This window comes from Pagrus major, chromosome 12 (genome assembly GCF_040436345.1).
Source record: "Pagrus major chromosome 12, Pma_NU_1.0".
Taxonomy (NCBI): domain Eukaryota; kingdom Metazoa; phylum Chordata; class Actinopteri; order Spariformes; family Sparidae; genus Pagrus; species Pagrus major.
Window position 1 is genome coordinate 22,378,256 of NC_133226.1, and position 14,358 is coordinate 22,392,613.

The 14,358-nt window shown below is 42.1% G+C and overlaps 1 protein-coding gene across 2 annotated transcripts; it reads right to left on the minus strand.

Annotated features, from left to right (window-relative positions):
* Window positions 1-6,576: 6,576 nt before the first annotated feature.
* On the minus strand, window positions 6,577-13,239 carry c12h2orf42 (chromosome 12 C2orf42 homolog). Of its 2 annotated transcripts, none has more exons than XM_073477396.1 (8): window positions 13,153-13,239; window positions 10,201-11,340; window positions 9,609-9,728; window positions 8,901-9,005; window positions 8,663-8,770; window positions 7,658-7,758; window positions 7,160-7,322; window positions 6,577-7,081 (listed from the first exon to the last, which is right to left on the minus strand). In XM_073477396.1, the coding sequence occupies exons 2-8, from the start codon at window positions 11,306-11,308 to the stop codon at window positions 6,843-6,845; spliced, it is 1,944 nt and encodes a 647-aa protein (XP_073333497.1). In that variant the 5' UTR covers window positions 11,309-11,340; window positions 13,153-13,239; the 3' UTR covers window positions 6,577-6,842. The 2 variants fall into 2 exon arrangements, with proteins under 2 accessions (XP_073333497.1, XP_073333498.1); XM_073477397.1 differs by lacking the exon at window positions 13,153-13,239 and adding an exon at window positions 13,101-13,133.
* Between the last annotated feature and the right edge of the window lie 1,119 nt (window positions 13,240-14,358).

Here is a 14,358-nt window from a genome sequence, read left to right on the forward strand (position 1 = left end):
TCACAACTTACATCAATAAGTAAACTTGTTATTGATACTTTTGCAACGTTCTGCTCTGATTTTTACTTCTTCAGATTTTTGAAGCGTAAATTCAATCGCTAGACGTAAAAAGATAATGTTGGGCTATAAACAAACATATGCATGACTCAAACGTCACCACACTAAGCGTCTTACTACACAATTGCTATACACGTTTTCTGTATATTGATCAATCTAGAGGTTGTAAAGTTATGAGTAGTTTGTAACTGAAGTCGGCCTGTAAAGACGGACTAGTGAGAAGATGAGTCTTCATGTTTGCTGTGATGACGTTTAATGTCAACTTCTGTGGTCTCATTTAGCCACCTGTTAGCAACCGCCGTTTTTAAGACACGTCAGCGCTTTATAATTAAATTGTGGGACATTTAATGATGTATTTTATGTCGTAGAACAGAACTTGTAAATAACTTAAGCCTGTGGTCACCACAGACGTTATTTCAGGCATTTAACTGAAAACCAAATTAATAAAAAAAACTCAGACTTTGAGACGAGGGAACTGGAAGTACAATACAAACTCTGTTTATAGGTTTAAATGGATCTGCTTTTAACAGGGTGAATTTTCAAGCTTTTCTAAGGACTTTCATCTGTGGTGAATTACATACAGTAGTGTCAAAAAGTCAGACCACAAGTGAAAAAACCTCTATTTTGAATATAATACTATTTATTTTATCACAAATGTAAATAACAGCTTGAAATGTTGAATCTTTGAAATATGTACATGAATGTCAGGATATCTTAGTATTTGGTATGTCCCTCTTTTGCTTTGCAGCTGGCATGGACTCCACAAACATATGAGCCCAAACACACTTCAAAGCTGTGACAGAACCACTTGGAGACCAAAGAAGACCTGACTGTCCTGGACTTTCCTCCACAGTCACCTGACCCCTCGAGCCAATTGAATGTTTTACACAAGCTTGTGGAGTCCATGCATCCTACACTTTATCATTAAATCAATACACTTACAGTTTTTAAACCGTTTCAGGCAACTTTTCAAACTTCGAAAACACATTTCCACCCGTACAAACCCCCCTTTTTTAATCAGGAAGTTATTAAGGCTGAGCTGACCACACTGCTCTCAGTCACCAGTCAGGAGCTCCGCTGCTAAAATCTCCTGATTCGGTCGGCGACTTCAGTCGGTTCAGTTTAAAGACTCATGTTAAAGATTTCTTCCTAAATGCAGCGAACGCCTCTACTTGTTCGAGGCTCTGACACAATGCGATGGCAAAATCGACTCTCTCCACGAATCATCCATCATTCAGGGCTGATTTAACCCTCCTAATAAGAGTCAATATGGGTTGTTGTGCAAGTCAGCGGCGATCAGGAAAACAGTTGGGGAATTAAGATATGGATTGTCAGGGGATTGATGTTGGATGTGGTCGGCTGACTCGAGGATTGACAGGCGGGGCTCAGAGGTCGTCGGGTAAAGGGGTCTATCGGCTCCTTGTCTCGGATGTGAAGCCGACCTCCTCTCCTGATCTCCGTCTGCCCGGGCGTTGAGTTAATGACTTTCTGTTGAGGCTCAGTGGAGTTTGTCTCACGGCTGCAGAAATGTTGCGTGTCACGGTTTGTCGTCGGTCATCACGGATGTGTTGACAAGTCCTGTCAGTCTGCCTCTGGCTCTTCCAGTTGGCAGGTAGACTGGACGTTGGCAGGTCTATTTCCCCCTTGTTTTTGCACTGAAGGGCACCGCATTAGATTAGTGCGTGCTCTGTTGAGTGCAGGTGCTCTTGAGTATGCAGATCTAGTATGTGTGACTGTGCCAGGCCGCCTCAGATAATGTGTTTTTCCTTGTTCATTTGGCTCAGAAAACGCTGACCTCTGTAACTGATGATCGCCGTTTCCTCGAGGTTTTTCCCCTTTTAATGTTTCAGTTCTGCTCAAATACAGAGACACAAAGCAGAGGATCTGCTCATCGCGTGCAGCTTGTAGTAACCTCTCTGACCTTATTATTACACAGATGACTCAGGTGAAGAGTGACTCAAACAGTTACAGTAACTCTGTGTCCAAGGACGCTGCAACAACAAACTAAAGGGAATGTGACAATGGATTCGTGCCTTCTAGAGTTTCACAGTGCTGAACCAATATTTATGAAGCCATAATTGTCCAGTTGGGACTAAAATGACATTATTTAGATGTATGAATGATCCCTGAAGGAGGAATCCACCCTGCTGACACATTCAGGGGACATTTTGCATTCTCAGTTTTGGGAACTTGTTGGTCTAAGCTGCTGTTTTTGCAGACTTGAGTCGCTGGTTTGATGACTTGAGACTCGACTTAAACCAAGGAACCTAAAAAAGAAGGAACTGAGTCTCGCTTTGGTTCCAGACAGAAGTCAACATATCTACGTCGTTTGACTTCTGATGAAGAAACGTCTCCAGTAAATCAAAGAACACACTTCAGAGATGAGAATATAGATTAAGACCTACAGTTGCTGCTGCTGTAGAGGCGTTATTTTAGATCACACTACCTTGCTCGGGATGACCCGCCCTTCCTCTGACACTGACATGTCATCTTGTCTACAGTTGCCTATTTACACATTCAGCTGTTATGAACCAAGCAGCACTCATATTTTGTAGCATAAGTCACCCTCTTTTATCTCTATCTTTGGTCTCTCACAGCTCCTGAGAACATCTCTGGCTGCTAAATGCTCCAACATTTTCACCAGCTAGCTGCTAATTTTGTCTGTCTGTAGTTTAGTGCTGTGGGTTTTTAGAGCTTTTCCTCTGAAAACAGCTGCGTCTGTTAATCTGTGTGAGAGGAGCGAGAGTGAACCAAAACAGTTGATTTCGGGGCTGTAAAAAACAAAACAAGCCAGAAAAATGCCATAAAGTTCACTGTAGGGTTGCTGCTTATTGTGCAATGACAGTCTGAAACCATCCTGTGTTCATGGAAATACGTATTAGCTTAACTCAGAGTATTTTCTGTGTATTGTGCATTATCCTTAAACAAATACGGCATTAGAGGATGATGAAAGAAATGGGCAATGAAAGAGTAAAGAAGATTAATGAGCACAGTTCTGATTAATGAGAGGTGGGAGGAATCATAACTGAAATAAAACAGCTGTGATGGGTGGTTTCCAGATGATGTAACGTGCTCTCAACAACAAAATATGTGTTACAAAAGACAGTGGAAGGTACAGTCAGATCACAGCCTGTGACCGTATGTGATCTTCCGAGATGGTTTTCTGTGTGGATAATGTGGACTGACAGAGCTGGAAGAGAGCTGTCATCAGTGCGTGTCTGCTGCCTGGTGCTGACAGACATGCAGTCATTGCCGGCTGCGTCTTGGCTGCTTCCTCCCGCTCAATCATATAATAAGAGAGACGGACGGAGCTGACTCGGCCATGAACTTCACATTCCACTTGACGTGTGGTTGTGAGGATTGCTCAAACCTAAAGTTTGTCTTTCTGTCTGTATTTACCAAACTCTTTTTTAGACACGCCTGCAGCATCGAGCGATGGCCTGGCTGTCGGCCCACCACGTCGGTTCAGACTGAAACTTCTTGAACGGATTACCATTAAACTTTGTACAGACGTGCATGTTCCCCAGAGGATGAATCCTAAAGACTTTGGTGGTTGGTTTGAATCCTTAACTTTAATCGTCATCTTTATTATCATTGTTATACTTTTAGTATTATTAATATCTCAATAAGTAAAGCTGTTATTACAGTTGTGTCTTCTGATATCCATCCAAAAGAGATCAAATATTTGCCGAGGAGGAAAAATGCATGACGTAACATCACTTTTGCACGTCACACAGTTGTTCAGATTAAATTTGTTGCTGCATGTATCCCATCCCATGTAAACAGACCTAAAATCTCCAAGCAGAATGAAGAAATAGTGTCCAAGTAAACATAACTTTGGAGACATTATGCCCAATGCAAAGTCATTGTAACACGAGGTACAAACAAACTGTGTGAACTCACAGTCCCGTTAGCAACTGAGCTAAACTAGTCAACAAAACAGTGGAGAGAAAACAGAGAAGCTAAGAGCGCTTTTGTGACTGCCTGAGCTAGCGTGTTAGCAGCTAGCTCGCAGCTACAGCAGTTCACCCAGTCACCAAACTCGTAGACCCAAACATTTAGCCACTTTCTAATATACAGCGGACTTTTTTTTCTTCCTTTTTTAACATCAATATCGAGCTGCTTTGCAAACATTTCCCCTCTCTCTTCCTCACCGCCCCCCTCTCCGTCTCTGTCACACATCTCTCAGGCGGCAGGAGGAAGCCTCTCTGTCACAATGTGCCTGCTTTTTTCCTTCCAGGAGAGGATTGATGCGTCTCCCGTCTCTGTGACTGACAGACTACATAAACAGCTCAGCGAGTTGCTGAGAGCTGTCTGGCAGCCGGGCCCCCCTGTGCAGGCAGAGGCTGTGCTCACACTGATGTCCTGGGGGCCTGTGAGGGAGGAACGAGGGCCGGGGGCTGGCACTGTTCTCGTACGCCTACACCCCTGATGTAGAGACACAGTGTGCAAGCTGCTATTCTGAGGAGTGCATATAATTTGGCGTGATGTTCTCATGGTATTAACTTGTAATCTTAATTAATTCATGAACATTTGGACACATTTCGGAAGCATGTGTGATGTTTCCAGCGATATATCTCACAGCGAGTGTGTAATTTCTGCTTTGTGATGCCCAGAACGGAGGGAAGGCAGATCCAGCCAAATTATGAAATGCAGCTAAACACCAAATTTTTCTTCTATATCAGTTAATTTTCTACGCAGATTTTTTTTTTTATCAAAGTAAAGAAGTTTGAATAGATCTTTCATATACGCCAACTTCTCCATTGGTGTTTGACTGAAAAGCTTTGTAAAACCAGTCCCCCTGTTGGTCAAAGAGCAGGATGATGCCTCCATCTGCTGGTGAAAATCTGTACATCCATTAGCTCATGAAAGAGCAGAGCTAAAACATTCAACACTAACGGGAATACAAAGGTTTCAAAGTGCTGAATTTGACTTCTCACCATCATTTGTATCAATTAATCAAACTTTATTCGTATAGCACCTTTTAAAACAAATCAAAGTGCAGCAGTGCTGGCAGGAAAATGCCTAAAAAAAACAGCCCCACAAAAAATCTAAACAAAAAATAGATATATTTAAGGGGAATGCCAGAGGTCACAAATACTTTGCCAATAATCAAAAATGCCTCTTCAGGGGATAAAGAATCTGAAATATACTTCTTTTACAGCCTCTTGCAGTAAATCCAGAGGGACCTTGAAAGTCAGCTAAAATAAAAATAAAAGATAGCATGTGCTTCACAATAAGACTGCTACAAAATGATAAACAATAAAGAATAAACGTTTATACAAGCAATAAAATAACAATAAACATTAAATTATTAAAACCAAAACACTTAAAAACTAACTGATTAAATAATGTTAATAAATATGTATAATTATTTGTATTCAATCATAGAAACCAGCCAACTAAATACGCCTGAATTTTCTATCAAGATCCATGAATTATTCCAAGTAATTAACTAAATACAGTGAGAAAAAATTCCTGGATCCACACCAAAACTGAATGGGGTCTATTCTGGGCCGAGACCCATCCTCCATCCAAGTTTCGTAGAAATCCGTTCAGTAGTTTTTGTGTAATCGTGCAGACAAACCAACAAAAACAAACACAGGTGAAAACATGCGGCCCTTGGTGGAGGTAAAAATGGCACCCAACACATGTATTCCTATTACAGTAAAAGGGTTATTTCTCTTTGCAAATAAAGACACATTTTACACATTAAATGGGTTTTATTTTCTTGACGCATACAAAGAAAAACAAACAATACAAAAATCTGTTTAAAAATGTTAACACACACCTTCAGGTAACGTTAGGATTTACTGAAATGAACCTTTTCCGATAGAAAAAAGCACATTTATTTATTTATTATTCATTTATTTATTTATGTTTTGATTAGATGTCGACTGATACGGCTTTGTCAGGGCTGATACCGATACGATTATTAGAAATCAAGGAGACTGGAAACTGATATTTGGGATCAATATATTCATTTGCAGTAAAGATGAAAATCTTTGTGTCTGAATCTCGAACAACCAGTGATGAAATAAACCCGAGTACAATTTACTCAAGTTCTGTTGTTAACTACAATTTTCAGATACTTTACTTGAGTATTTCCTTTTTCTACTACTTTATTCTTCCTCTCCACTACATTTATTCTGATACATGAAAGTACTAGTTACTTTGCAGATTCAGTGTATTCAGTGTTTATAGGCTATAAATTGAGACTTGTTACCAATCAGTTATTGTTGTGTGCGGGACACAAAGTGTGAGGATGTTACATCAGAGCCAAAGTGGCACATTTTAAAATCAGTTTTTGTAGCAGGTCCTCTTTCACAGAGTGCACCATGTTTCTACAGGAGCCCAGAACGGACAAACTAAACACAGACTCTTAAGAGGGACTTACGGAGGTACGGAGGATACGGCGAGGGGTATTCCACTAAATCGCACACACTGGACCTTGAACTCTTACGGGTTGCGTGATCTGTCTTGAGTTAATATGTTTACACAACACGCTTAAAAAATAGACATCTTTCCAAAAATATACTTTATTTTTTGTTTTTTTCATTCACTTCATGAGTGTGAACATTTAGCATTAATATAAAAGGCGTTATGATGATGAGTCCACTACAGACTAGATCATCTCAAAATGCAGTTGATCAATATTATACTGTGTAACTCTCATGGCAATTGATTATCCTACCAAACCATCATACTTTGCATAATATAACATAGAAATATGGGTCAGTCACAAACTGTCAGTGAGTCATAATAATCCAGATCTGATTGGGCCGTCAGACGACGACCTGAAGGATTTCAACAGCCTTCTTGAGTTTGGATTGGCTCGAGTCCGACTTGTTACGACCTCCTTTCTCTGCCGCGCTCGTCTTCTCACAGTGCTCCTGCTGACCGCTCTGCTGGTGGCCGAATTCAAAGCTGATCCTGAGCTCTCCCATCTGACAGCGAGGGAGAACGTCGGGGATCCACTCGATCACAAACGGACTGGCCTCCTTCTGATCTGCCGAGCCTGGTCCTGCAGAGACGTACGACGGTGTTAATAAAGGTGTGCAGACTGAGTTCTTGGAGGAAAAAAAAAACAGAAGTCACTTACCGACTTTGAGGAAGGTGCGGAGCTCCATCGGTCGTATCGCCTGCGGTCGATCCGTCCTGAATCCCTCTGGTAGCTCGGGTTCAGGCGGAGGGTCGGGGCAGCGAAAACGTGAATAAGAGCCGTCGACGTTCTTCACAAAACTCTGGTAGAGCTCCAGAGGCAACTGGTGGACGGATGGTGATGTGGAGAGAGATAAAGAGAGCAACTTAAAGCGTAGGTTTATACATATTTATGTAGTATAACAGAATTTATATACAACTTAGTATGAGGAGATATTTATTTATACAAAATTATGAAAAACACAACGTGCTGTTTTCTTTCATTGGGCCTGTTACTCTGAGTGCACATTAAAGGAGCACTGTGTAGTTTTGGAGAAGAAATTCAAACTCAGAATTTTTATATTTACAATATTAATGAGGTAATTCACAAACTCAGAAATATTACACCTTTACATGAGAGAGAGAGAGAGAGAGAGAGAGAGAGAGTTGGGGTGTTTACCTCTGGAGTGTCGAAGATGCGCTTGACCTGCATGAGGTTGGTGATGTGCCAGGTGTACTTGGAGAACGAGCCGAGAGGAAGTCCATCGTTTCTCACAAACGCTGACGTCCACACAGAGGGACGAAGGAAGGAAGAAAGAGAGAGTCTGTGTTTGTTCACTAATTTGTTTAGCCAGCGGTGGAAGATGCACTCAGATCCTATCTAACAAAGTAAATGTAGTAATTCTAAGTGCTGTAATGTTGCCAACTGGACTTGTCAAGAAACCACTTGGATGAGATGTGAAAAGTCTTCAAGAAACTTTATGAATCAATCAGTAAACAAAATGAATCAATAAAAACACTGTCGGATGTGAACAGAATGTGACATAGTTTAGGAGGACGGGACTGTGACTCGGGCCCGGGGACGTTTTATCACAGCTTTGGTCTCAGTTTCAGAATAATTACACCCATAACTACTGTATATATGACAGAAATCAGCATTTTGTGCAATCTGGCGCCCTCCACAGTGTCTGAGTGCAACACCACTGTCATAAATACAAATCCCAGGTCTGTAACAAATTGTCAGACGTAATATAGGTGCTAACTACAAACATTATGTAACTTTTTTACCTTATTTTAAGGTCAGAAAGTTACATAATGTTGCTTTAATGCTGATGCATCATGTATTAAGTCGTATTTTACTGTTGTAGCAAATTTTTATTATTTTATATAAACGTAGGTAGATTATTCTGGTGGTTCTGACGTGAGATGATTAATGAGGGTTGGAAAGAAGAAAATGTGCATTTTTTTGTTCTGTTCGCAAATATTTTGCTGTTTTGGGAATTACTGGGTAGTTTTATTTCTTGGAGATTCAAAGAATTGCTTCAATGAAACCATCTGAGAAGTTTAGAAGGAAGGAAAATCTGTTTGTCGTCTGTAAATGTACTTAAAGTTACTTTCAACCACTGTGTTTAGCCGAGACGTCTCGATGAACGCTTTCAGCTCCAGATTTACACATTAGTTCCACCTGTTGTGAAGTTCGGCAGCCTCTTCTTCTTGGAGCCGAGCGACAGGCGATGCTGCAGAGCGTTGAAGAAGTCCTGGGGAATGTGGTACACCAGAGGTTGTGGTTTCCCTGACGGAAAAACAAAAAAAAAATACAATTACAATCAAAACAAATGCAATATAGAAGTATTTTTACTTATCGTCTCAGACTTTTGGACCCTACAGTTTATCTTCTAGTTGAAAACAACATGCATCTTTACCATCAAACTGGTAGTGCATCGTCTGGTGGATCCTCTCTGTGACGCTGGAGAGCCACTGGTGGAAGCCCATCGTCACCGTACGCTCATCCACGGCCTGGTTACTGCCTGGAACAATCACATACACATTAGAAGATCAAGTGACACGACAAACACTCGCTCATTAACTTCTTTGTCTCGACGTAGACCACCCACCCACCAGATATTTAGTCTGTAAGCTTTTGTCTGTCTGTCACATGTAATTAACAAGGCCTGGAAATGTCTCACTAAAATATGCTCTGTGTTCTCTGCGTGTGACCCTGTTCTTTTTAATGGTGGATCAGGATTAGTGCAGCAGGATTAGATGATAAAGATAGAGACAGATGTCTAAGACGATGTGAGGCTCTTTAACAGGCAGATTGAGGCGGCAGAAAGATGAAAAGGCAGTGAGAAGGGGAGGGAGGGAGCACCTGGAGCCTTCAGCCCTCCAGCACCAGGGCCTTTCCTCTGACCAGCTCTCCTCGGGCCGGAGGCCGACACTCCCTCTTTCCCCAGCCCAGAGGGAGAGGCCACTGAGGGGGCAGGAAATTAAAGAAAGACAGGTCGGGAAAGATAAAGACAGAAAGAGAAGGGAGGACGAGTTCAGACAAACATGCTTTAGAGAATCATCCTGTTTTAATGAGCGATAAATGTTTGTAACAAATCTGTCAGGATGTGTTACGATGAGCCCACCAGAGAGAGAGTCATCCAGGCGGAGTTTCTTTGTTTTGTGGTGAGAGTTGAACGTTTCAGCCTGATGCAGAGGCTTCTCACTGGGACTGATGACTCTGCTGGTCGGGCTCTGCTGCACGCCTGAAAGGAAAACCATGAGGATGTGAGTCATACTGAACCAAATAAACATGACAATTACAGGCTTCTGCCACCTGGTTGTATGGAGAGTTATTTCCTCTCTAGTCTTTGTGGTGTGTTCAAGTGCAGCTTTTTGGCTGAGACACAGGCAACGTGACATGACAGTTGACCCTCGACGCCGCTACTTCTTCTATGTCAGTTTGTGTGTCTGTCAATTTGCCAAAAACCCGTCTAATAGGGAAAAAATGTAAGAAACCTCACGAGGAATCCCTTTCTCTTGTGTACAGAATAAATCAATATCGCAAAACAGACAATCAGGATGACAAAACTTTAGATAAGATAAGACCTGAGCCACATCACCTCCTCTCCACTGTGGAGACCTGGAAAGAAGACAAACTAAACAAAAGAAAGCAAATGTTCCAAAATGTCAAACTATTCCTTTAAAATAGCTTTAAAATAGTTTGTGTTACTGTACCACTGGGAGTGTAGTTGATGAAAGCAGCGAACTCTGAAGCCAGTTTCTCATCGCTTGCGAAGGCACACACACAGGCGTAGAAGTGAAGGCAGGGCTGTGATGTCACCGAGCTGGGAGGAGGCTGAGCGTTGGTGGATCCTCCTCCTCCATCAACACCAGCTTTACTCCTCTTGCTGCTGACCTGACAGGCACAGTGGAAAACACCGTGCTGCTGCTCTCTGCTCCGTCTCTCGCTCTTTACACCCTCAGACAGTCCACCTGCACCCACGGTGAGGTGCAGCAGCCCCAGAGGATGCTGGGAGTCCGTGTGGCACTTCACCACCAGGGTGTCTCTTGAGACGCGCTGCACCAGGGGCCCTGGAGACTCCGTGGCCAGCCTCCACAGCTCCTCCCTGGCCTGAATGGAGGCCTGTAACCCCTCCAGGACGGAGCTCTTCAAGGTCAGCGGCGTCGCTCGGCTGTGACACTCTATGGCTTGCTTGATGTGGATGCAGAGGCTGTCAGACGACTGTTTGGAGCTGGCGACCGCTGATTCTGACTCACTCTGGTTTGACCTCTGACCCTGCCTGCACGAAGGCACGAAGCAACGCCCCAGGTTGATGCGGGTCAGCAGGGTGGCTCCGTCACCTGTCGCGATGGCAGTATCGGTGGGAACAAGCTCAACAAAGCCCAGCTGTGTAGCTGTGGCTCCTCTTCCTCTGTGACACACTGAAAACACCTGCACTCCTCCACCTAATCCACCCACCAGGACTCCTCCTCCGCCCTCCCGCTCCTTCCCTCTCTCCTCACTGTCTATTATCACCTTCACCACCTCCACTGCACACTTGCTGCTGCGGGCCACCGTCGCAGCGTTTCTGAGGGAGATCCCGCAGGCTTTGTTCTTGCAGCTGAGCCCGCGGGTGCCATTGTAGATGCCACACTGAGGACACTTGCGGATGCCCCGCAGCGTGGCCCGGCCCAGGTTGGAGAGGAAAGCGGGAGTCGTGGACGTGGTCTTTCTGCTGTCTCTCTGTTTTGCTGCAAGGTTGGCCTGGGTGGTGGAGGTCTGTGCGGTGGAAGAGGATGAGACCACGCTGGATGAGGAGGACACCGTCACTTCAGCTTCCATTTTCGGGTCTTTTTAAAGGTTTAACTGGAAAACTTGACAAAGAGAGAATGACAAACATAAATGTCTGAGGAGAAAACAGGACAAGGTGAATGAATGAAAAAAACGAGTAAAAATAACCAGACGGGCAAGTTTAAAAAGAAAAACTACTGCAGTGAATGTGAAATGTGAAAAAAAGTAGTATGAAGCCTTTTGTGGCTCCAGAGGAAGCTGCATGTAATCTGAGAAATTGCCTCAAGTGATGTCACTCTGTTGCATTGTGGGTAATGTAGGCACCAAGTTTTGAAAAGCAGTCCTGATGGACTCATTATGGACAATTTAAAAACAAACGATCAAAACTGATCCAGCAGAATCAGAGATATCGCCTTTTTATTCTGCATTCTTCTTCCTTTTCAAAACCTGGCGCCTACATTACCCACGATGCAACTTAGCAAGTCAAGTAAACATACTTTAATGTGTAAAATTGGTGGAGTTTTCTTCCACTAACCACCTGCTCACACTAGTGTTCGTGTTACTGACAGTAGAGAGTGACGTGAATCCATAACATCAACACAAGCTTATTTTTAGACCAGGTAGAGTGGAGAGGAAGACGAGCGAGGGAGACGGAGGAGGAAAGGTAACGATATGATTACAGAGTCTGCCTATTTATTATTCTTGACAGGGCTGAGACGATAAAAGATTTCATTGCGGTAAGAAACGCACAATAAGTCGAACGTGGGGTATTTTCATTATCAGGGTAGTCGTGAATATCCTCACACGAATGACTTGAAAAAGCCGTCTAGCTCGCTGACTGCAGTCCAATATTGGTTTCCTGATTATGTTATGTTATACTATGGCTGAAGGCATTGCTTGGACACCGTCTATTCATCCTTTATTTGTGCAGGAAGACCTTATGATTTATGATCGCTTATTTAAGATTATTTGAGGTGTGTGTCTGTGTGTGAAGGTTAAATTGATTCTAGTATGTTTTAGTGCGATTTAAATCTTTATTTTTAAAAGATTTAATAATATTTTTGATGATTATCAGGATAATACAGCGAATCACTACTATGTTGGACGGGATAATCGTGACATGAAATTGTCATATTGTCCCACGCCTGATGCCAAATACGTATGTACGTGCATGGATGTGAAATAACGGTCAAATGAAATGTGTCGTATGATTTTTGGGGACCAAAAATATTCACAAAACACAAACTAAATGTTTTGAGACCAAATACAATAATGAGGAAAGCAATAGGACTCTGTTCACCAGAGTATTTCATCTAGCCAACTGTACTCTGTATTTTCTTTGATGGAATGTAACTAAGTACATTTATTCAAGTACTGTAAGTACTGAGGGTACTTGTAGTTTATTCACAACTTTACTTCTACTCCATTACATCTCAGAGGACAAATATTGTGCCATTTACTCCACTACATTTGTCTCTCAGCTTTAGTTACTTTTCAGATTACATTTTTTCCCCCCACTACTTCCTGTCCAGTGAAAAGCACGTATCTCCAGATGTGTTGTTATTAAATGTTAAAGTAAAAGGATGCGTTGGTCAAAATACACGAAACCACAACTGTCCCACTTTAATATTTAACAGATAATAAATTTTTAGTATTTTAACAATATATTGAAACCGAACTTAAAATGGCGCCGGTTTTTATTTCACACATCTGGTCACCTTAATTAAAAAAAAAAACACACATAGTTTTCTTAAGTTTTTGCTATCAATTACAGTTGAAACGTTTCCTATCAGACGTATCGTGTGTATGTGTGTGTCCACCTCGCTGTGAACACACGCCCTACCTCACACATGACGCTCCTGTGCGTGTTTTTGTGAAGCTAATGTTTAAACTACCTGCGATCCGCTTCTGTTTGGTCAAACTCAGCCGTGCTCTGGCCTCCAAAAACCGTCTCGACCGTCGCCATTGCTCCTTACATCCCGACAACCGCATTGCGCCTGTAACGACACTCCCCATTGGTCGGAGGCCGTCACGTGGGTCAAAAAAGGGGGGGCGGCCTTTCCTGGAGCGCTGCATCACGGGAGGTGGAGTTTAGTGTAGGTTGGCGGGTAGATGCTCGATTTTCAGATTTCTACTTCAGTTTTTGTTGACATTTTTTGACAGGTAAGAAAAAGCGACAACTCTCGCTGTAGTTTGACTGTTATTAAAGCAAATAGCACGGGATTTAAAGCTGCAGCTGATTATTTTAGTTGTCTGATCTATAAAATGTCAGGAAAAAGGTGAAAAATGTCAATTAGTGTTTAGTAAGAGCCAAGATGGCGTCCTTAAATGTGTTCTTTTGTCGACTACCCTAAGATCAAGGAAAGAAACAGGAACATTTAAACATTTACAAGATATTGTTATATTGTATTGATATTGATATTTTTTTCCTCAAGTAGGTCTACAGTACTTAGGTACAAATTTCAGGTACTTCAATACTTAAAATATTTTACTTTTTGAGGTTAGGACTATTAGTTGGAAGAAAAACAAGTATTGTGAAGGCGATGCTTTAGGCTCCGGGCAGCCTAATTCTGACCGCATTTCTCCCCAGTTTCAGTTTTTATACAAACAAATCAATTAATAAATGTAGAAATTAATCCATAATGACAATAATCATTAGTTGCGCTCCTTTACAAAGTAGCCTAGTTCAAAATGAGCTCCACCTCAACCAACTACAACAGTAAAACCCTGCTTTTACATGAACGCACGAGTTTTAATTATCCACTGATAATATATAGAATAGTCCTACAGTTGAAGAGGACATTAAGTACTTTAACTTTCAATACTTTAACACTTTCCTTATCACACTTGTATACTTTTATTTAAGTAACCATTTCAATGCAAGACCATAACTTGTTACCGAGTAGTTTTACTTAAAGATCTAAATACTTCCTCCAGTGCTGGGTTGTACTCAGCTTTTTAGAAATACTGACGTCAGACCCAACACTGATATAATGTTCAGCCTCAGTTGTGCTTTGTGTTTATGGCATGTCAACACACTAAGCTGAGGTGAACATGGTAAACATTACAACTTGTCAACACGAGAATGTCAGCACCATTGT

Coding starts and splice junctions, on each gene's coding strand:
- c12h2orf42 (XM_073477396.1), bottom strand. CDS start 11,308: ATGGAAGCTGAAGTGACGGTGTCCTCCTCATCCAGCGTGGTCTCATCC. Junction 9,729..10,200: donor CATCAACTACACTCCCAGTG/GTACAGTAACAC, acceptor TTTTCCTTTCAG/GCGTGCAGCAGAGCCCGACC. Junction 7,759..8,662: donor GCTGCCGAACTTCACAACAG/GTGGAACTAATG, acceptor TGTGGACGTCAG/CGTTTGTGAGAAACGATGGA.